Source organism: Fundulus heteroclitus, unplaced genomic scaffold, assembly GCF_011125445.2.
Source record: "Fundulus heteroclitus isolate FHET01 unplaced genomic scaffold, MU-UCD_Fhet_4.1 scaffold_126, whole genome shotgun sequence".
NCBI classification, from domain to species: domain Eukaryota; kingdom Metazoa; phylum Chordata; class Actinopteri; order Cyprinodontiformes; family Fundulidae; genus Fundulus; species Fundulus heteroclitus.
In genome coordinates, this window is record NW_023396538.1 from 123,626 (window position 1) to 145,215 (window position 21,590).

Sequence of the window (21,590 nt, forward strand, 5' to 3'; positions counted from 1 at the left end):
TCCTTTTGTCGTTCAACAACAGAGTGTCTTCAGTCAGAGGCTTCTCCAGATCTGCTGTATGACCGACCACTACATTTCAATTGAATTAAATTTTATTTTATCAATCAAATCATACAGATTGGTCAAAAGTTTTCCTTTTTAAGGAAACCCAGTAGTTTGCATCAAGTCTTGACAAACACATTCAGTCTTCACGAAAGAGCATAGAGCCACAGTGGACAGTCGCCTGCATTGTTGATGGCTTTGCAGCAATCCCTCATACTGAGCATGCATTAAGCGACAGTGGAGATGAAAACCTCCTTTTAACAGGAAGGAAAATCTCCAGCAGAAGCAGGCTTAGTATGAACAGTCATTTCGACCAACTGAGGTTAGAGAAGACAGAGCAAAGACAGAAAAAAAAAAACGCAGAAAGGAATCCTTTCTATAGGGAATGGCAGATGATTAATTCTGACTTACATTTCACAAAGAAATGAAGAGCTGAAAAAGTTTAGGTGGGAAAGCAAAAAGTCATATTTGTTCTTGTTGACTTATGAAAGCTATCTGATTTTTTTATATTATTAAATTATTCTTTTAACCCCACAGTAAGGGATATTTTAAATATGTCAATGTTTTTTTTTTTTTTTTTCAACTGGGCCAGATGTAATTCTTTTTGCAGACCAAAATATGGTCACCCTTCTCTAGACTAATCTCATTAACAAGAGTGAGCACAAATGTTTTTTCCTGTGTCTCTTTGTATTGTGGTGATGGATTGACCTCACCTAGGTGAAATGTCTTCTAGGTGTACCCCACCTGTTCTTCTGTAACCTGCAAAACAACAGATAGTATCAGAATCTCTGAGTTTCTGTCTCCTGCGGTGTTCTGTCTATATGACCAAATAAGGAGCATAAATCCTGCACATGTGCATGCTGATGTCACATGGGTCTTACTACCATTTAGGATTCCTGCAGGAGCTTGCCCAGATGGATTTCCTCCTTCCTTCAGATGAACGACCCCAATTGCACCTCCAACCAACTCCTTTTTAACAGCAACAACATAAACTACTTTACATTACAATACATTCTGCACAGAGAACTGATGGGGACCATTTGGTTCACAGTATGGTGTGTTTTTTCTTCAGTGTTCAGGTAAGACAGAAGGTTTGACTCTGTTCTATAATCTGCTTTCCAAACAGTGTCTGAGTCATTAACAAAAGACCCAGAGTCAGTGTACTTAAAATTGTGCACTGCTACTTGTTCATTCTAGCACGCAAAACATTTCAGGAAAAACATAACTTACAACAATAATAAAGATAAAAGTGATAAATGCAAGAAGTGAACTAAAAAAAAGATTTTTAAATAAATACAGCAGCTATCACAAAGTCTCGGTAGATTTTAGTTTTACTTTACTAGATTCAATCTGATGTGTCAGGTGGAATGGAAGAGTTAAATTATGTGCTATGAATGAGCTTCCATTTGTTAATTGTGCTTTGCTGAAACTATTTTTTCTTTCAAGGCGTCACCCGTATGGCCTGCCAAAGACCCAAAATGTGCACCAGGATTTGAGTCCAAAATAATTATTTTCAAAGTGACGGGAAAGTATCTTAGACAGGGCACAGAACTGGGAAAAGGTAAGAACAACTGCTGTTTTGCATACCTTTAGCATGGGCCAGCTTTGAGTGAGTGAGAAGAACAGTTCTGTTGCACCTGTATATTTCTGAGATTAATTCTAGCTGCAACATTACCTAGAAATGCCTCATTTTGGTAAAAATACAATATTATGAGCAATAGGTGTTATGTTTGGATTCTCACATGTGTTGGCATGCTGGTTACTTTGGGGTTGTTTTCCACTGCTGAGTTACTTAGTTTATTTCTTGTGTTCTGTTGTCTTTGCATTTTGTTTAGATACTGATGTTAGAATTAATCTAGTTTTGCTAAGTAAGGTCCTGTTTGTGTTCCCTATGTGTGTATTTCCGTTTACGAGTTATCTGTCCTTAGTTTCCCCTTTATTCTGCCCCAGCTGTTCTGTATTCCTATGATAGTCCTAGGAATGATAGTACTCACCTTAAGGCAAGTGTATTTATGTAGCCCATTTCATAATGAAAATTGAATAACAAAGAAGATAAACATTTCCAAAACTAAATAAATAAGCTTGGGCTGTACAGTTGTAGAGTTTGTAGCGTATGTTGGTATGTTCTCCCTGTGAATGGATGGCCTTCTCTGGGTACACCAGCTTCAGTGTTGCCAAGTTTGCTTATTATAAGTGACTTTGTGCTTTCCTTCTGAGATCGCAATTTACAACACACGTCATCTCAAGGCACTTTACAACACCAGTTCAAGTAAGTGGAGGATCTAGCTATCTTTCAAGTTCCGATTCTGTAGATCTCCAAGGGATCTCCAGGAAGCATCATATTTACTCCAAGGGTGGTCTTTTATTGACCTTCATAGACCCTTTGAGGGATCCTGTGGTCTCCCAGGCAATCTATCAAGCTCCTCCGTGGGTCCTAGTGGCCTACATCCTCCAGAGCTATTTTCTAGATCCCAGAGGCCACCCAGCTGACCTCCTGAGCAGGCTCATACATGGGTCCCAGTAGCTGCCAAAGATGCTCCTTTTCGGGTTCCTACGGCCTTCTGGCCAGCCTCTAGACCTGGCCTTCAGGTGTGGTTTTTTTGTTACCACCCGCCATTGTTCTATTCTCATGACCTCCTCCATCAACAACATCTGTGGCTTCAGCATGCAACTCTTTTGTTCCCTTGCTGCATGCAAGTAATTGCCTGCCGGAACTATATGCGTTCTTAAATTAACCTCTGGGTTACTACTCAGAACTCAAGTCAGGCAGTTCTGGGTCCATCTGAACCACACTGCATGATATTTATCCCTAACTAGCTGTCTACTGACCTGCATATTAGCGAATGAGTTTGCGGACAGTGAGAGGATAGCTGGGTGAATCGGGCTCTATTATAAAAGTGCTTTAAGTGGTTAGTGGTAGTTAAAAAGCAATAAATTGTGTAATTCAATTTAATAATATGCACTCCATACAAGTCTACACGTCTGGCAAACTAGAAGCCTATCATTACTTTCTGAAATGTCAAACTAATATTCCCTCTGCCTCAGTGAACTTCACTGACTGCACAGATGGCACAGATGAGTTTGTTTTCACCAGTGATGATGAGGATTTCATGGTTCAGACAGATGGAACATTAATGGTAAGCAGAGTTTTCAGAAACATAAAGGCACACATGAATATATTGGCTAATCATTAATGTTAAAAATATTTCTTTCTCAAAGTACATCATGTTTTGCTTCAATAGATGTCCGTATTAAAAGCATGCAAGCAATTTCAAATAAAAATTTTTTTTTCCTCCTCTTTAAATGTTCATCTCTATATTTTGGATTTTAGCAACAACAGCATAATAATTGTCAATTGCTAAAATTCAAGATGAACCATTCACAGACTTTTAGACATTATAGTCGCTGTATCAATGCTGCAGTTTAATTGCTATATACAGAATTTTAATACAGACTATGCGTAGCTTTATGAGAATAATCCCTCGTTTCTCTAGGTTAAAAGATGTACGGTTCTTCAGAAGGGACAACGAAACTTCAACATTTACTACTGGGATTCACTGGGCCAGGAAGCAACAGCCTCTGTTGTACTACAGCACAATGGGGACCATGAAGCAGCCCAGAGCCCCCAGAACAACTTTCCTTTAAAGGACTTCACAAATAAGTTAGAGGCAAGATCAAAAGGATTAAACACAATGCACTTTCAGTTTGCATCCATGCCATTTGTTTCCTCTACAGCCCTTTGGAAGGTGCAGTAGGTAATAAATGTGAATCACTAAGTAATGTAAAAAACATTTTCAGAGAGATATAACGATCCTGAAAAAAAAATGCACCAGCACCAGCAGACACATTTATGCTTTTAATTTTTTTTTATTATCCTCGGTATAATGTTGCACATCTCTAAATAGTGGCAATTAAAATTTTTTAGGTAAGCATAAACATATATATATATATATATATATATATATATATATATATATATATACACACACACAAAAGAGAGTAGTAGACGCTACCTTCTATCATCAAACTGAAACCTGTCCACACTCCAAAGTGACAGGTGCCCACACTCACTTCAGGTTCAGCCCTGGAAGTCCTGCCCCGGGAGTCACGCCCCTAGCCTCCTCCCACTTCTGGTATAGTATCTGTACATGACCTATGATTTATGATAACCAGATGCGTGACCTATGACTTATAATTTTTGACTATCAGATGCGTATCCTGTGGCCTACAACCTATGACATAAGATTCATGACTACCACATAAGTAACCTGTAGCCTAAGCCTATAACCGAAGATTTATGACAGGTAACCTAAGACCTGCATCCTATGACTACTTAAAGATGACCAGATGCTTGCCATTTTGTAGCTTCCTTATGTTTACCACATTATCGCCTTTTTTACCGTCCACCTCCTAAAAATTGTGTGAAATAGAACATTACTTAAAAAAAACTCAAAGACTCAACACAAATTGGAGAGGCGGTCACTGGATCAGTTAAAGTAGAAATGGATGAAATAGGGGCCCGTATTTCTGAACTCTTTAGAAGCTCACATTGCTGGGACATTCCCTTCTCTATGAGAAAAACACTGACATGTCAGGACCAGCCTCTAGAACCAATTCTCTTCTAAGACCCTGCCCCCTCTACACAATAACTAGAGGGAAAGGAGCCCTTTAAACGGATTCTTTACTCATTCTTCTACTTGAGAAAAGACAGACTTTAAATTCTTCAAGATGATACCTGCGTACTGGAATATATAGTCAATTCAATTCAATTTTATTTATATAACGCCAATTCATGAAACATGTCATCTCAAGGCACTTTACAAATTCAATCAGATTATACAGATTGGGTCAGATTATACAGATTGGTCAAGAATTTTCTATATAAGGGAACCTAGTTGATTGCATCAAAGACTTGACAAGCAGCATTCACTCCTGAAGAAGAGTAGAGCCACAGGGAGAGTTGTCTGCATTGTCCATGACTATGCAGCAATCCCTCATACTGAGCAAGCATGAAGTGACAGCGGAAAAAAAACTCCCCATGAACGGGAAGGAAAACCTCCAGCAGAACCGGGCTCAGTATGAATGGTCATCTGCCTCCACCGACTGGGGGTTAGAGAAGACAGAGCAGAGACACAACAAGAGAGACAAACAAGCACAGAAGCACACATTGATCCAGTAAACTGTTCTACATTAGATGGTAATAGCTGGTGATCTGTCTTCGATGGATGATGTCACAGCTAACAGAACGCCAGACCAGGTGTACCTACTATGAAGAAAAAAAGAGAGAGAACAAAAAGTTAAAAGCTGAAATGACGACAAACAATGCAAAACTGGAGAATAGTAGAACTCAGTAGAGTGAGAAAAATAGGTCTTGATGTCCTCCAGTAGCCTAAGCCTATAGCATCATAACTATAGAGGTAGCTCAGGGTAACATGAGCCACTCTAACTATAAGCTTTGTCAAAAAGGAAAGTTTTAAGATTATTCTTAAAAGTAGATGGGGTGTCTGCCTTACGGACCAAAACTGGGAGTTGGTTCCACAGGAGAGGAGCCTGATAGCTAAAGGATCTGCCTCCCATTCTACTTTTAGAGACTCTAGGAACCACCAGCAGACCTGCAGCCTGAGAGCGAAGTGCTCTGTTAGGAACATACAGGGTAATCAGATCTCTGATATATGATGGAGCTTGACTGTTAAGGGCTGTTATACGTTAGAAGAAGAATTTTAAATTCTATTCTTGATTTAACAGGAAGCTAATGAAGGGAAGCTGAAATTGGAGAAATATGATTCCTCTTGTTGTTTTTCATCAGAACTCTTGCTGCAGCATATTAGATCAGCTGAAGACTTTGAACTGCAGTTTGTGGACTTCCTGATAGTAAAGAATTACAATAGTCCAGCCTTGAAGTAACAAATGCATGGACTAGTTTTTCAGCATCACCCCTGGATAGAATGTTTCTAATTTTGGCAATATTCCTGAGGTGAAAAAAGGAAACTCTGGAAACCTGTTTAATATGGGATTTAAATGACATGTCTTGGTCGAAAATAACACCAAGATTTTTTACTTTATTACCAGAGGCCAAGTTAATGCCATTCAGATTAAGTGATTGATTAAGAAATTTATTTTTTGAGAACTCTGGTCCAAAGATTACAACTTCTGTCTTGTCAGAATTTAAGTGCAGGAAATTTAAAGTCATCCAGCTTTTGATGTCATCAAGACATGACTGCAGTCGAAGTAATTGATTGGATTCATCAGGATTTATGGATAAATACAGCTGAGTGTCATCAGCATAACAGTGGAAATTAATCCCATGCTGTCTGATAATTTTGCCAATCGGAAGCATATATATAGTAAAGAGAATTGGTCCAAGGACTGAACCCTGTGGTACTCCACAGGTGACCCTAGAGTTTGAGGAAGATTTATTATTAACATGAACAAACTGGAATCTGTCTGACAGATAAAATTTAAACCAGACTAATGCTTTCCCCTTAATCGCTACAGTATTCTCAAGTCTTTGTAGGAGAATATTGTGATCAACTGTGTCAAATGCTGCACTGAGATCTAACAAGACAAGTATAGACACAAGTCCATTATCTGAGGCCATGAGAATATCATTGGTGACCTTCACCAGAGCTGTTTCAGTGCTATGATGAGCTCTGAAGCCTCACTGAAACTCCTGAAGTAGGTTATTACTTTGTAAATGTTCACAAAGTTGATTAGCAACTACTTTCTCAAGAATTTTATATAGGCAAAGAAGATTAGATATAATTCTATAATTTACTAACTCATCTTGATCAAGAGATGGTTTCTTAAGTAAAGGTTTAATAACAGCTACTTTAAAAGCCTGTGGTGCATATCCATTTACCAAGGATAGATTAATAATGTCTAAAATAGTGCCACTGATCAGAGGGAATATCTCTTTAAACAACTTGGTTGGGATCGGGTCTAACATACAGGTAGAAGGTTTAGATGAAGCTAGAATTTTAGATAACTCAGAAAGCTCTACTGCTTCTAAACAGTTCAGACACTGCTCAGGTTCTAAAGATTCCTCCAATGCTGCCTCACTTACTAAGGACGAGGTAATCATGTTTGGGAGGATGCCAATTATTTTATTTTTAATGTAATCAATTTTATTTATGAATAATCCCATAAAATCATTACTGCTAAGAGCTAAGAGAATGGATGGATCAACGGAGCTATGACTCTGTGTTAGTTTGGCAACTGTACTGAAGAGAAAGCTAGGATTATTTGTATTTATTTTTGATAGTTATAATGATTTATTTTTTATTCTTTACCACTTCTCACACTGTTCTTTAAAGTGTTAATTTGCAAAAAAGATGTGGAACTGGGGTTACAGGCCCCATCTCCAAGAGGTATTGCCCTCTTCCAGACATTTCTAGGCTGGTTGAAAAACAACTGTGCCAATTAAAGCTGAGTGGGGAGGGCCGAGTAGGGCGGGTGAAATCAAGAAGGCCGGGTGGAAGAGGGGCTCAAGTTTCCTGGTTCAAATTCCATAGTCTGTGAGCAAAACCCAGGATGCACGCCGGGCTCCACTGCTCCCTAAGGGATAAATGAAGAGGGCAAATGTTGTTGAAATATAAAAAGTTGCATGTTTAATATTAACAATAATGTTATTATGGGAGTTGAAGTTGAATGTGTGATATGATAGAAATGGCGGAACGTTTTCAATATGGTAATATGGTCATAGTTGCTGTTGGGTCAAACTTTTCCTATTTGTTGAACAAATTCTTTTTCATGTAGAACGGCATTTCATTACCTGCTTGGTAGTTATTCTTTTATTCCTGTTTTGACATTGCTTTTGTTACAACTAGAATAAATGGTTTCACCTTTTACAACTGATTCATTTGAAGCTTTTAGCCCAAAGAGAAACCATATTAAGAGCTTCATCTGGGATGGCAAATTGATTGTTTTAAATTAGATATCAGGATGTATTCGTTATCAGATTCTTTGACATCTTTTTCTGAAAGCCATTTACAGCGTCAGTAGTTTAGTGACAAAATACATGTTTCCTTAGGATGCAGCTGATCCTCAGATCTCCATCCCGGAGTTCGCTATATCTAGTCAAGGGCTGAAGAGGAGGAAAAGAGAATGGCTTATCCCTCCTCTTAATATTGTTGAGAATCACAGAGGACCGTTTCCCCAGTTTATTGCCCAGGTAAGAAGAAGTAAAATGTTTAACTAGTGGAAATGGCATCCAGACCTTTCATCCTGGATCTTTCATTTCTACCTTCTATTTGTACGATGAATAGAGATTGCTGTTAATATTTCTACTATTGTTGAATTGTTCAGCAAAGCTGAATTCTGGTCCCATACTTGAATAAAATTAATGTTTACTGGCCTGTTGGTGTCATGGTAGAAAAGAACGACTCACAATCAGGGCAACCATGGAGACAAAACAGTTCAGTTGAATCTGGTTTATTGTTTAAAGTGCAGGTTCTGCAGGTTCAAGGTTTGTTTGTATATCGTTGTTTTTTTTACCGTTTCCTGTGTTTAATGTTGGATAATTTACTAAAAAAATTAAGTGAAAGTGAAGTGAGTGAAGGTTCTCAGGTGTTGGTGGTGTCTTGTTTGACAGTCTTCTGGTCTGCTTGGAGAGACGAGGGAAAACGGTGAGAAACAGCCTGTGGCTGATGAGAATGTGGAGGTCACTAAACTCACAGAGTCAGAGGCTTGCCAAGAACCAGGAGGGGTGATGTCCGGGGTCCGTGTGCAAATCCAGAGACTCTCTCTCTCTCTTGTGCAGATGGTTTAGGAGGGTGGACAGGCAGGTGAGCTCTAGGAGGAGGACTAGCACTGGCAGACGATCAGTAACATCCAGTTCCCTTAGGATTCCAGGCTTGAGGTTTCTGTGGCGTGGGCAAATGGTTCTGAAGGAAAAACAGAGACACAATGTTAGGTCTGGCTTGGAGGAAACTTGGAACAGAGTAAGTTTGATCATGCACCATGCTGGAAGCGAGAAAGAACTGACGCCCTTCTCCTGGTCTCTGCTCCTTAAGAAGGGCTCTAATTAGCAGTGATGAGAAGCACCTGCTAATCACGCCCTGCAGAGAAGAGAGAGAGAGAGAGAGAGAGAGAGAGAGAGAGAGAGAGACAACCCGGCCCTGCATCCAGGCCTGGAGTATGACAGTTGGGCTGTCTTTCAAGAGTTAAAATAAATTAAACAATCTACACAAAGCTAAGTCTGGTGGTAGCAGAGCAACTTTTTTTTTTTGCTTTAAACTTCTCCCAACTCATCCCTGGTCTGTGTTGTCCAGATACGCTCTGATGAAGCTAAAATGAAGACGATGCAATACAGCATCACTGGTCCAGGAGCAGATCAGCCTCCTGTTGGTCTTTTCTCCATGGACAAGGACAATGGTAATCTGTATGTCACACAGGAACTGGACAGAGAAAAAAGGGACAAGTACCTGGTAAGTGTTGTTTCTGCTACTTTTAAACTTTATGCTTTTCTATTTGATTTGGTTTGTTAAAGATGGTTGTAAATGCTGCAGACAAGTGAGATTAACTACTTTCTGAAACAATTCTCAGGTTTTTTCAAAATAATACACAAATAAAAACATAATGACTATTATAGTGTATTTTATCAATCTGTGAATAAAAATATTGAATATTAAAATGTGAATAAATGGAATAGTTGCTTGTAACATAGATTGAAAATATAATATCTTAATAAGTTTAACTCTTCGTTTTTATAGCTTCAAGTACATGCTGTGGCACTGGGAAGTACCGGAGCTGCAGAGGAACCCATGGATGTTCCTGTCAATGTAATTGACCAAAATGACAACAAACCAGTTTTTAATCAGTCTTCTTATGTGGCAGAAGTTCCCGAGGCCTCACCAACAGGTAAAGTCACTGGTTTCTGGTTCTGAGCACACAAAGAAAATGTTTTACCTTTTACAAACTAAACATGCTTAGAGCTTTAGGCAGGACCCAGTGAAGGGTGCATTTTATAGGTGCATTAAAAAAAACAGAATATATTAATTTTGCTACATTAACAATTTTATCCAAATTAAAGATCAAAAAGCTATATATGAGGACTGTCAATACGAACTTTTGCTACTGGACAGGTAGCACCTCCCAAGTCCCTGATGACAAAATGTTGATCAGTAAACCTAGCTCCATCAAGAAGTTTGATCTTCAACTCTGCTTGGTCGAATAGTCTAAACTTCATCCCAAGTGTGAAGAAAATGTTTAACAACAGTAAATTGTGAATGTTTTTTTTGGGCTATTGCAGCAGTAAAATCGGGAAAAAAGGATAACTGCTTGCCTTGAAAAAGGAGGGAACAGCATTAGCTACACAATGCAATAACTGCTCCTTCACAAGGAAATAGTGTGCTCTGATGATCAGTGGTTTTGATGGGGTGTTCTTTAAGGGACTGGTGCACTCTATCAAACAGGGACGCTTCGTCTAATTTCCAGAGGTGTCAAAAGTATTCAAATCTATTACTTAAGTAGAATTATAGATACTAGGGTTTAAAATACTTCTGTAGAAGTAGAAGTATCAACTCAAACCTTTTATCCAAGTAAAAGTATAAAGGTACCAGATATAAAACTACTTAAAGTATTAAAGTACAAGTAATCCATATAAATGTCTGTATAGGTGTAATGCTGAGCATCAACATGGGTTTCACTGAGCAGAGAATCTGATGTCTGGTTGTGTATATTGTTGCAAAATGTCAAACATCAGAGATATATTATCAATAACCTTTTACTTGTTATTATTGGAATGTAAATGAACATCCAAGCATAGCTACAGGAATTGACGAGGGCAACAGATGTAAGATCATAAAACTGGACATGAAAATGAGTTAATTGCCCTTTTATACCCTTGTACGGGTGTCTGTACACAGTGTTGCCAAAATGAATGATTAATCCTAGCGGTTTATTAATATAATGAGAAAAAGGGAAAATAACAAATAATTCTAAAATGCAATGTTTTTCTTCTACGTTTTGATCTTCTTATGTTGTTGTTGGGGCATTTGGCAAACAACTTGGTGCAGTACTGCCTCCCACCATAATCAAAATCACTCTGTTCGGGTAGCGATATTTATCTGCTATTTTTGCTTTTGTTTTTTATTGACAAGCCAGAACGAAAACAAGCTGAAATAAAATAGAAGTAATGAGACTATTTTCAAAAAGTAAGGAGTAGGAAGTACAGATAATTGTATGAAAATGTAAGGAGTAGAAGGAAAGAATAGGCTAAAAAATAATTACTCCACTAAAGTATAAATAACCAGAATTGCTATTCCTGTTTTGACATTGCACATTGCTTTTGTTACAACTAGAATAAATGGTTTCACCTTTTACAACTGATTCATTTGAAGCTTTTAGCCCAAAGGAAAACCATATTAAGAGCTTCACCTGGGATGGCAAATTGATTGTTTTAAATTAGATATCATGATGTATTTGTTTGCAGCAACGGTGTCCAACCAAATGTCCTCTCTGGCACAAATGAATGTACAATTCCAATCTCCACTCCTCGTGTGCAGATTGTATATCCTACAAAGAGTAATGAAGAACACAGTGGGTATAGCTGCTAATGGTGCCAGCAGGCCAGGAAATCTTGAGGCTTTGGTTGCAGCCAGGCAGGATGGTCGTCAGTGAAAACTTCTCAGGAAATCCATTACAATCAGTAGTCTGGCATAGAATGTTGAATCAATATACATATAAAAGTTAAAATTTGCTTAAAATTATCGACTTTGTCACTACTTTACGGAGCTCTGGGAAACATCTTCACCTCATGGTGTCAAACCTTAATTTGATATTTTAACTATGATTCTTTCTTGGGCTTCTGGGCTCTGTGGGGCAACAGATGCACTGCGTACAGTCTGCATGCCTGGGTACTTGACCTGTGGCCAAGGAAGGGGTTGGATTATTTGAATAAGATAAGATAGACTTCATTGATCTCACAGTGGAGAAATGCATTTGCCACATCGGCTCAATAATCAAAAGAAGGTGCAAAAAGGAGGAAAAGGTGCATAAGGTATTTACAGTGTGTCCACATTTATACAGTAAAAAATAAAATAATAAAAATAAAATAATAAAAAAAAGAAATAAAGCCGAGGTTTAAGATGACTTATGTACATTCAAGGTGACTTATATACATATGGATTTAATGTTGTACATTAAAGTGGTACCAGGTAAAGAACAACAGTGAGGTAGTGTGATAACTACAACAGCTGAAGTCACTTATTTAACAGGATTATTGCACAGGGTATTAAATAGTAATTGCACATTAGTTATAGCACAAGTTATTGCAGTTATAGTGCAGTATTGTAAAGTCTGATAGCAGCAGGAATGACCTGCGGTAGCGCTCCTTTTTACAGACAAGGTGTATGAGTCTGTCACTAAAGGAGCTGCTCAGCTCCTTTACAGTCTGGTGCAGGGGGTGAAAGGTGTTGTCCATGATGGATGTAAGCTTGGACAAAACCCTCCTCTCGGCCACATCCTCCACCGACTCCAGAGTGCAGTCCAGGACAGAAGTGGACGTTCCTCACCAGCTTGTTCAGTCTCTTTTTGTCCCGCTCTGTGCTGCCTGGGGCCCAGCAGATGATGGCGTAGAGGAGGGCTGAGACTACCAAAGAGACATAAAAAGTTTTAAGCAGGGGCCTGCTCACTCCAAAGGACCTCAGCCTTCTCAGGAGGTGGAGGCGGCTCTGGCCCTTCTTGTACAGGGCGTCAGTGTTATGAGTCCAGTCCAGTTTATTATTGACATGAACACCCAGGTATTTGAACTCTCCACAGTTTCTATTTCCTGCCCCTGGATGTTCACGGGAGAGTGAGGTGGGGGTCTTCTCCTGAAGTCGATCACAATCTCCTTGGTCTTACTGGTGTTTAGACACAGGTGGTTTTTCTCACACCAGTCCACAAAGTTCATGATGATCAGCGTTTATTGAGGGAAATTAGGGTAAAAGGTCTGCGGAGGTCAATGGAGGTCGACGGAGGTGTCAGTGTAGGCTAACACTTGAGGTTGGCTGGAGGTGTGGGAACGAAGGCTGACGCAGGGAACATAGAGAATCCACCAGGGGGGAAGGAGGTTAGTGGATCCAGCGGGGGCTGACAGCCTGAGGTGGTTAGGCAGGAGTGCGGCGGAGAAGGTGGCTGTGAGGCAGGGAGGCTAGGCGGTGAAGGGCGAGCGGGATCCGATGGAGAGGTTTGGTAAGCGGGAACGGCTGGCTACCAGCTGGGGAACTGAGGTAGCTTGCGACAGGACGTGGCTTGGGTCTTACTTGGGGACGAGGGAGTGCTGCAGAGCGGGATCCAGAGCGAGGCAACCACTCAAGGTTAACGCTCTGGCGGTGTTGTGCTGGCAGCCTTCTGCTTATATGCTCGCCACCATCGCCGTGTAATGCGGATCACCTGCGAGCCCATGCCTCCCTGCCAATCAGCGGCCACCTGTGGAAAGGGATAGAGAGAGCCGGCAGCGGCCGTGCGGTGCTGCTCTGCTGGATCCTGACAGCCAGATGATCTTCTTACTTCTGTCCTGGGTCTTCTTCCTTCTTTACTTCTGCTCCATGTACCTTATCTTTATGCACTTCGAGAACTGTTTGGAAGATGCAATAACAAGGAGCTGTCAGTTGAGCCAAACTGTTTCTTCCCTTTTTTGGCCTGATTCATGCCAAGCAACTGGCTACTTCCTTTTTGTTCCCGTACAAGACATTCTTCTCCCTTCCTTCAACTTTTACCTTGTCAAACCCAAGATTGCTCCATAGCCTTCACTGAGCATGTTGAAAACTTACTTCTTCTTCTCAGCCTGTCTAACACATCAGTAGATGTGTTAGACAGACGCCTGGAGGGAGTCTGTCTAACCACCTCAGGAGTCAAAACTGCCTTTACCAACATTAATATTTGATAGTAATGCGGGGATAAGGCTCATAACACCATCGAAGGATGGCGGAGCAGAACAGTTATGCTTTAAAACAAACTCCCTTTGAAATGTCCGAAACCGGATGTTAGCAAGGCTAATAGCAGTTTGGCTAGCAGGCGTTCGGCACTAACAAATAAAGGCTTTAGCTTTATTTTAGTCATAATGAGTGGGCTGGATAACGTAAACATTAATGTCCCATCAATTTACGAAACCCTTGTGGAGATAACCTTCCTGTTAAACCATAAAATACACTCAAATGTAAGGTGACCAGATTTCTGAAATCAAATCTGGGGACATTTCTTGCTCGTGGATAAAAATCAATACATCTCATCAAGATGAAAGTAGGAAACGGGGACAGTAATGGTTTCATTTATTTTTTACATATTTATTAATATTTAAACAATATTTAATATTTAAACAAAATATTAAACATATTTATTAATATTTAAACAACAAAAATCAAGTGTAAACGCCAGGGATATGCCTCTCCACACTTTTAGTATATCTATACAAGATTAATAGAATGAATAAATCAATAGTGTTGTTAATAGAAAACTAGAACTGTGTCTCTGGGTTGGGGCAAAGTGGTGGGGGTGGGAGTGGAGGGGTCAAGGGTGGTTAGCAGGGCTTTTCAATTTTGTGGGGCCCAAAGAGCTTTGCTGCCTCCTAAGGGGAGGAAAAGAAAAAACAGTAAATACAAACATTTAGCCTGTGGCTGTCTGTGGAGAGAGAGTTCCCCCACCTTTTAAAAAAATGCAACAAATACTTATTCTGTTTACATCTACATACCTATGAGCAATAGGTTTTTCTGCATTAAGATTAAAAAGAAGTAGAGGTCAAGCCCACAGGTAAAGGATGATATATGTTTCTTACTGTCAACTGGCCGCTTCAGGAGCCTGTGCATCTCAAACAAGCAGATTCATTTCTACTACTAATGGACTATAAGCACAGCTCCACTACTGCCTGAACTTCAGCAGCTCCTTTGTTTCCTGTCTTTCATTACTGGACAAACTGATTAATCCAGGTGTGTCTGACCTCAGTAACCAGCCAGGCACACCTGGATTAATCAGTCTGTCCAGTAATGAAAGACAGGAAACAAGTAGCTGCGCATAGAGTCTGCTTGGGATGAGAAAATGGGTTTTGGTGATGTGAGGTGAAAAGGTGTTAAACATGTTCAATAAAAGCACAGACTTGGAAATCCCCTTGACATGAATGCAAGTGATTGTGTGTGTAGTGCAGCATGAGCATGTATAAACTTACATAAAGATGTGTGTACTGGCCTCGTAGAACCCAGCTCTACTATCCAGGAGTTAAACACCTCCACAAAATAAGTCATCGACGCCAGGATGGGTTTAGACTGTTCTTTATATGGCAGGTGTGAAACTGTAATAGAACAATACAGTATACATGAGTGGAAATGCACAGAAATACAGCAACCACGTTTTGAATGCTAGCGCTAACCAAATGTATTAAAATGAATCACAGAAGCTAGCTTAGAGATGGCTCCCTTTTATCCTCATAAATCGTTTTTAAACAAATCTTATTAATCTGAATCCTTAACTGTTATCACAGATGTATTGCATACTCACAGGGAATGCCTTTCATGAACTCAAACATCCCTAGAAACACATGTCAGCCATCAGAGAGTTCTCAACTTTTCTGCTTGCTACTACAAATGACCGATAGGAGTGATGTCATATCCTGTTTAAATCCGCAAAGTCAGCCTTCAAAATAAAAGCGCATGACACACGTCAGAACACTCCCCGCCTGGTATCCCAGGGATACCACCAACTTAAACTTGAACCTCACTTGATAACAAGAGAACCATCTCTGAAATTGGCCTAAAATAACACTTAACAGTCCCTTGTGAGGTAACTTTTACCTCTGCCTTCCTTATGATCCCATCGTCACTAGGGAAAGTTTTAACAATAACACCCATTGGCCACTCATTTCTTCTTGTCTGCCTGTCCTTGAGGAGAACGACATCCCCTTGTTTGATATCCATCTTCTTGCAGTGCCACTTTTGACGAGTTTGCAGTGTGCTGAGATACTCTTTGCGCCACCTGCTCCAGAAGGTGTCCGCAAGAAACTGAACACGCTTCCAATGGCTTTTGAGCATTTCTTTGGGGTCCACGTTGTCACAGATGGGGGGTACAACTTGTGTTTTTTGAGTCAGCAGCATTGCGGGTGAGAGAATGTGGGGATGCTCTGGGTCTGATGAGACTGGTAACAAAGGACGTGCATTTATTATGGCTGTGACTTCTGCAAGGAAAGTAGTTAAGATTTCGTGGGTGAGTCGAACACGACCAGCTTGCAGCAGCATGTTATCCAATATGCGCCGCGCCAACCCAATCATCCTTTCCCATACTCCCCCCATGTGGGAAGAATGAGGAGGGTTGAAGATCCAGGTACACTTCTGATCCTGCAGAAACCTTTGTACTTTGTCCCTTTCTTGTGGTGTGGACATCTCCTTGTAGGCTCCGACGAAGTTTGTGCCACAATCTGAGCGCAGCTGTTTTGCAGGACCACGCAGAGCAAAGAAACGCCTCAGTGCGTTGATGAAACTTGATGAGCTCATCTCCTCCACCACTTCAATGTGAACACCTCTTGTGCATAAACATGTGAATAGTATTGCCCAGCGTTTACTGTTTGCCTGCCCTCCTCTCGTACGTCTTGAGGTGACCTCCCATGGGCCAAACATGTCCATACCCACGTACGAGAATGGAGGAGCCACTTGGAGTCTGTCTAGAGGCAAATCACTCATAAGCTGCTCTTCTAACTTCCCTCTTAGTTTTTTACATGTTACACATTGGCTTATGACTTTCCCAATGCATCCCTTTGCTCCTACTATCCACAAGCCGTTTTCTCGGACAGCACCCTCTGTAAAATGCCTTCCCTGATGGTTTACCTTTTCATGGTAGTGTCGCACAATCAGGGTTGTGATGTGATTACTTCCTGGTAGGATTATAGGGTTTGTTTCTTTTACTCCCAGCCCTGAACGACTAATGCGACCACCAACTTGCAACAACTTGTTATCTCCAATGAAGGGGTTAAGCTTGGTGAGTGGGCTGTTTGTAGGAAGGTTCTGCTTTGTATTGATGGATCGTATTTCCTCTGCATATGCTTCAGACTGCACATTTCTGATGATTAATGTCTCTGCTTGTTCTAACAGTTCTGGGGTGATGGCTGTTCTACAGATGTGCCACCCTGTGCAGTTTGGATCCGTTTTTGACTGAGAGTAGCATTGTGCAACATGGATGAGGCGTGACATGGTTTTACTTAACGAGCGCCAAGTGGAAAAGCGCTTCCAACGCATTGTGCCAAGGGTGCCCTTAGAAACCTTAGTGCAAAGTGTCTTTACCTCTGGGCGTACCTCTACATCATTTTCTGGATCAAGAAGTTCAAATCCATGTTGCTCTGGCTGTTTATCCGAATGCTGAAGGAAGGCCGGACCTCTGAACCACGATGTGTTCAGCAACTCTGCAGCAGGGACAGATCGCGAGCCGTGGTCAGCAGGATTCTGGTCTGTAGCAACGAAATGCCATTGCTCTGGAGTAGTTGACTCTCTGATGCGGCACACACGGTTGTTCACATACACATAAAAGCGCCTGGACTGGTTGTGAATATAACCTAGGACCACTTTGCTGTCTGTGTAGAAACTAGTTTTGTCAATGGGATGATCAATCTCTTCCTTTATGATCTCTGCCATTTCAACCGCCATTACTGCGGCACAAAGTTCAAGCCTAGGAACTGTGAGCTCTGGCCGTGGAGCAAGTCGTGCCTTACCTAGGATGAAACCAACCTCTGTTGTGCCATCATGAGCGGTGACCCTTAAGTACGAGACTGCGCATATTGCCTTCATGGATGCGTCTGAAAAGATACAAAGCTCCACATATTTAGCTCGAGACAGAGACCTTTTAGTGTATGTGCGTGGGACATGAAGTTCGCTAAGGCACTGGAGGGACAGTTTCCACTTTATCCATTGGCCCTTTAGGTCCTCAGGAAGAGGTTCGTCCCACTCCGTCGTCTGAAGAGATAATTCTCTGAGAAGAAGTCGTCCTTGAATGATGATTGGGGACAAAAACCCAAGTGGGTCAAACACACTGTTTACAGTTGATAAGACCCCCTTTCGTGTGTAGGGCTTATCGGTGTGTGGGATGTGGAAAGTGAAATAGTCCTCCATAATATTCCACTTAACTCCCAGGCTGTGCTGATCTGGGAGGTCATCCTTGAACAGATTCAGACCCTGAAGATCCTTGGCTCTGTCTTGATCTGAGAAGGCGTCCATCACCTCAACTTTGTTTGATGCTATTTTGAGAAGGTGGAGGTTTGAGTCTGCCAGCATCCGTTGTGTTCGTTTGAGAAGGTCGATTGCATCACCCACAGTCGGAACAGATTTCAAAGCATCGTCCACATAAAAATCACGGTCGATGAAGTGGCGGACGTCTGACCCGTATTTTGCCTCTCCTTGTTGAGCAGCTCTCCTCAGTCCATATGTAGCTACCGCAGGTGAGGGGCTGTTGCCAAACACATGCACACGCATTCTATAGTCCACAAGCTCTTTCTGTGTATCATTGTCCTTGTACCAGACAAATCTCAGTACATCTCTGCAGTCCTCACGCACCAAGAAACAATAGAACATCTGCTGGATGTCTGCAGTGACTGCTACCGGATGTTTCCTGAATCTGAGCAGTACTCCCAACAAATTGTTGTTTAGATTTGGTCCTGACAATAGCACTGTATTGAGTGACGTTCCTTCAAACTGCGCACTGGAGTCAAAAACCACTCTTATCTGTGATGGTTTTTTTGGGTGGTATACTCCGAAGTAAGGCAAGTACCAGTACTCCTTGTCTTCTTGTGCTGGGGGTGCCAGTTCTGCATGCCCATTGTCCATCATTCTCTGCATGAAGTCAATGAGATGAGCTTTCATTTCAGGGTTTTTGTTTAGAGTTCGTTCCAGAGACTTGAAGCGGCTGATTGCGTATTGCCGGTTGTTTGGGAGCAGTGCCCTCGGTTGGCGAAATGGCAGTGGAGCCACCCAGCTTTGTGTTTCATCCTGTACACATTCATTGTTCATTAGTTTTAAGAACAAAAGATCTTCCATTGAAGGTGCAATCTTGTTATCATTTGTGGTTTGACAAAACACATTTTTCCCAATACTTTCGTTGTGTATGTAGCCTTTTAAGTTAGGGCTACTGGTCTCTGACTTGACTGTAAAGTGATTTTCACAAGGTGGAAAATGAGTTGGCCTTCCATTTGTCAGAATGTGGGTTTTGAGAGTAGTGACTTGTGAAGGCCTGTGTGTGCTGCCCAGGCATACATCTCCAACTATCACCCAGCCTAAGTCGAGTCTCTGAGCGTATGGTGCATCATGGGGCCCGTTGATTTGACGGCGCACTTTATGTACTCTCAAAATGTCCCTTCCGAGCAGTAGCAAAATGCCAGCGCTGTTGTCTAGAGGTGGTATTTTGTGAGCTAAACCCTTGAGGTGGCTGTGAGCACTAGCGGCTGATGGTGTAGGAATTTCTTCTCTTTTGTTGGGTATCATATTGCACTCGATTAGCATGGGCAGGGGCATAGCAAGAGAGCCATCAATGGACTCAATCATATAACCAAGGGCTCTTCTGCCAGAAGTGAGACCTATACCACTGCACGTCTGGAGGGTGTATGGCGCTGCGTTACCACTGACCTCAAACATGTCAAAAAACTCAGAGCGTGCAAGCGATACGTTACTCTGGTCATCCAGCATAGCATACATCCTCTGGCGCTTGCTGGGATCACTGGTGGGGTAGACATCAACTAGACATATCTTTGAACATGATTTCCCAGAGAAACCTTCTCCACATACTTCAGTACAGCTCGAAACAACCGCTGCCTCTTGCCTTTCATGTTTCTCCCCGCCGTGCTCTGCCGGTTGGAGGGCTTTGGGGAAGCTAGGAGCGACTTGGTGCATTGCTGTTGGATGCTTATCACTGCTACATTCTGAACATTTGACATCAGCTTCACAATCACGAGCCATGTGCCTGTTAGATGCACAGCACCTGTAACAAATTCTGTGTTGTTTTAATATTATTTTTCTTTCCTGTAGGGACTTTTCCCTGAAGGCTCTGCACTGTTGTAAGGCATGTGGCTTGTTATGCACAGGACAATATTTATCTGGTCCTTCAGTGGGTAGGTCTGTAACATTAGTCTTGTGCACTGACACTGTTCTGCGATTATTGTTAAAAGTCTCTCCATATCTGTCTTTTTTAACTGTGAGGGTGGATGGAGACTGTAGATTAAAGCTTGGGTCATTACGTGCCCTTGCCTGAGTCTGTATGAACTGTAGAAAGAAGGTGAATGGAGGAAAGGCCACATGGTACTTCTGCTTATAGGAAGAGCCTTCCATCATCCACTTGTCCTGTAGGCCGAACGGCAGCTTTTCCACAATAGGAGCAATGCCCCTTGCTGTATCAAGATAGGAGAGTCCTTGCAAGTATCCCTCTTGTTTTGCAGATTCTATCTCCTGTAACAAATCACTGAGTTCTCTTAATTTTGTATTGTCTCTAGGCCCAATCTTGGAAAACTGATCAAGTTTGGCAAAAAGAGCGCCCTCTATGGCCTCTGGTGACCCATAGATCTCGTCCAGCCTCTCCCAGATAAGATCTAATGCCGCAACTGGTTTGTTAATGTTTACAGCTTTAATGCGTTGCGCATGTTTGGTTGACTCTGGCCCGAGTGATTTTACCAGCAGGTCAATTTCTTCGGAAGCTCTAAGTTCAAGTGACTCAATAGCATTGATGAAAGAAGATTTCCAGGACAGATAGTTTTCGGGTCTGTCATCAAACTTGGTGAGCTCTGATGTTAACAACTGACTCCTCACTAAGTACTTTGCAAGCTCATTTGTTTCACTGTAATTGTTCTGAGCAGGGGAGTAGTACCGAAAACGTCCAGCAGAGGGGTGCATATAAGGAGGAATCTCATCGCCTCTGTCCTGATTATACTGTGGCTGATTAATCTGTCTTTCAGTTGAATTATTTTGGTCTTGGGATTTATGAAGGTGGTGGGTTTTAGGTGTCATGTCAGATCTTTTAGCTTGGTGTAAAGTGTTGCTATTCTCCAATGTAACATCTTCTGGTATGACTGCTTCAATGTCCACTTGATGCTTTTTTACATATTCTGCAGTTCGTTCATGGAAGTTTTCCGTTTGGTTCTGTAGGAACGGGTTTTCATCACTTGTGTCTAAACCAGCAGCAGCAGACTCTAAAACTGCTGCTTCGGCAGCAGCAGCTTCAGCTTCACCCTCTTTTGCTAAAACATCAAGCTTTGCATCCAATTTGGCTTTTTCCACTTTAATTTCAACCTCTCTCTTTGCAAATTCAGCTCTTTTTTGAGCTGCTTCAGCTTTGGCTCGTGCGGCTGCAGCAGCTAAGATGACGCTTGAGGCAGACGATCGGCTGGATCTCTTTGAGGCTGTTGATCTGACTTCATACCTTTCATTCTCCATCTTGTGCTGAAGTGATGTGCTGACCCTGTGTTCGCCGTGTTGCTGATGCGATGTGTGACAGCGCAGCGGTGAGGAGCTCGATACAGGGTGTCCCTTTTCACTGTACTGGCCTCGTAGAACCCAGCTCTACTATCCAGGAGTTAAACACCTCCACAAAATAAGTCATCGACGCCAGGATGG

General features: G+C 41.6%; 1 protein-coding gene across 1 annotated transcript in view; it reads left to right on the forward strand.

Moving 5' to 3' along the window:
* Nucleotides 1-1,112: 1,112 nt before the first annotated feature.
* cdh1 (cadherin 1, type 1, E-cadherin (epithelial)) overlaps nt 1,113-21,590 on the forward strand; it is a 369,868-nt gene continuing 349,390 nt past the window's right edge. The window contains exons 1-6 of the mRNA XM_036128959.1: nt 1,113-1,121; nt 1,489-1,603; nt 3,088-3,179; nt 3,537-3,710; nt 8,072-8,212; nt 9,312-9,467. Coding sequence (XP_035984852.1) covers nt 3,153-3,179; nt 3,537-3,710; nt 8,072-8,212; nt 9,312-9,467 — 498 coding nt within the window. The 5' untranslated portion in view covers nt 1,113-1,121; nt 1,489-1,603; nt 3,088-3,152. The remainder of the gene's footprint in view (nt 1,122-1,488; nt 1,604-3,087; nt 3,180-3,536; nt 3,711-8,071; nt 8,213-9,311; nt 9,468-21,590) is intronic.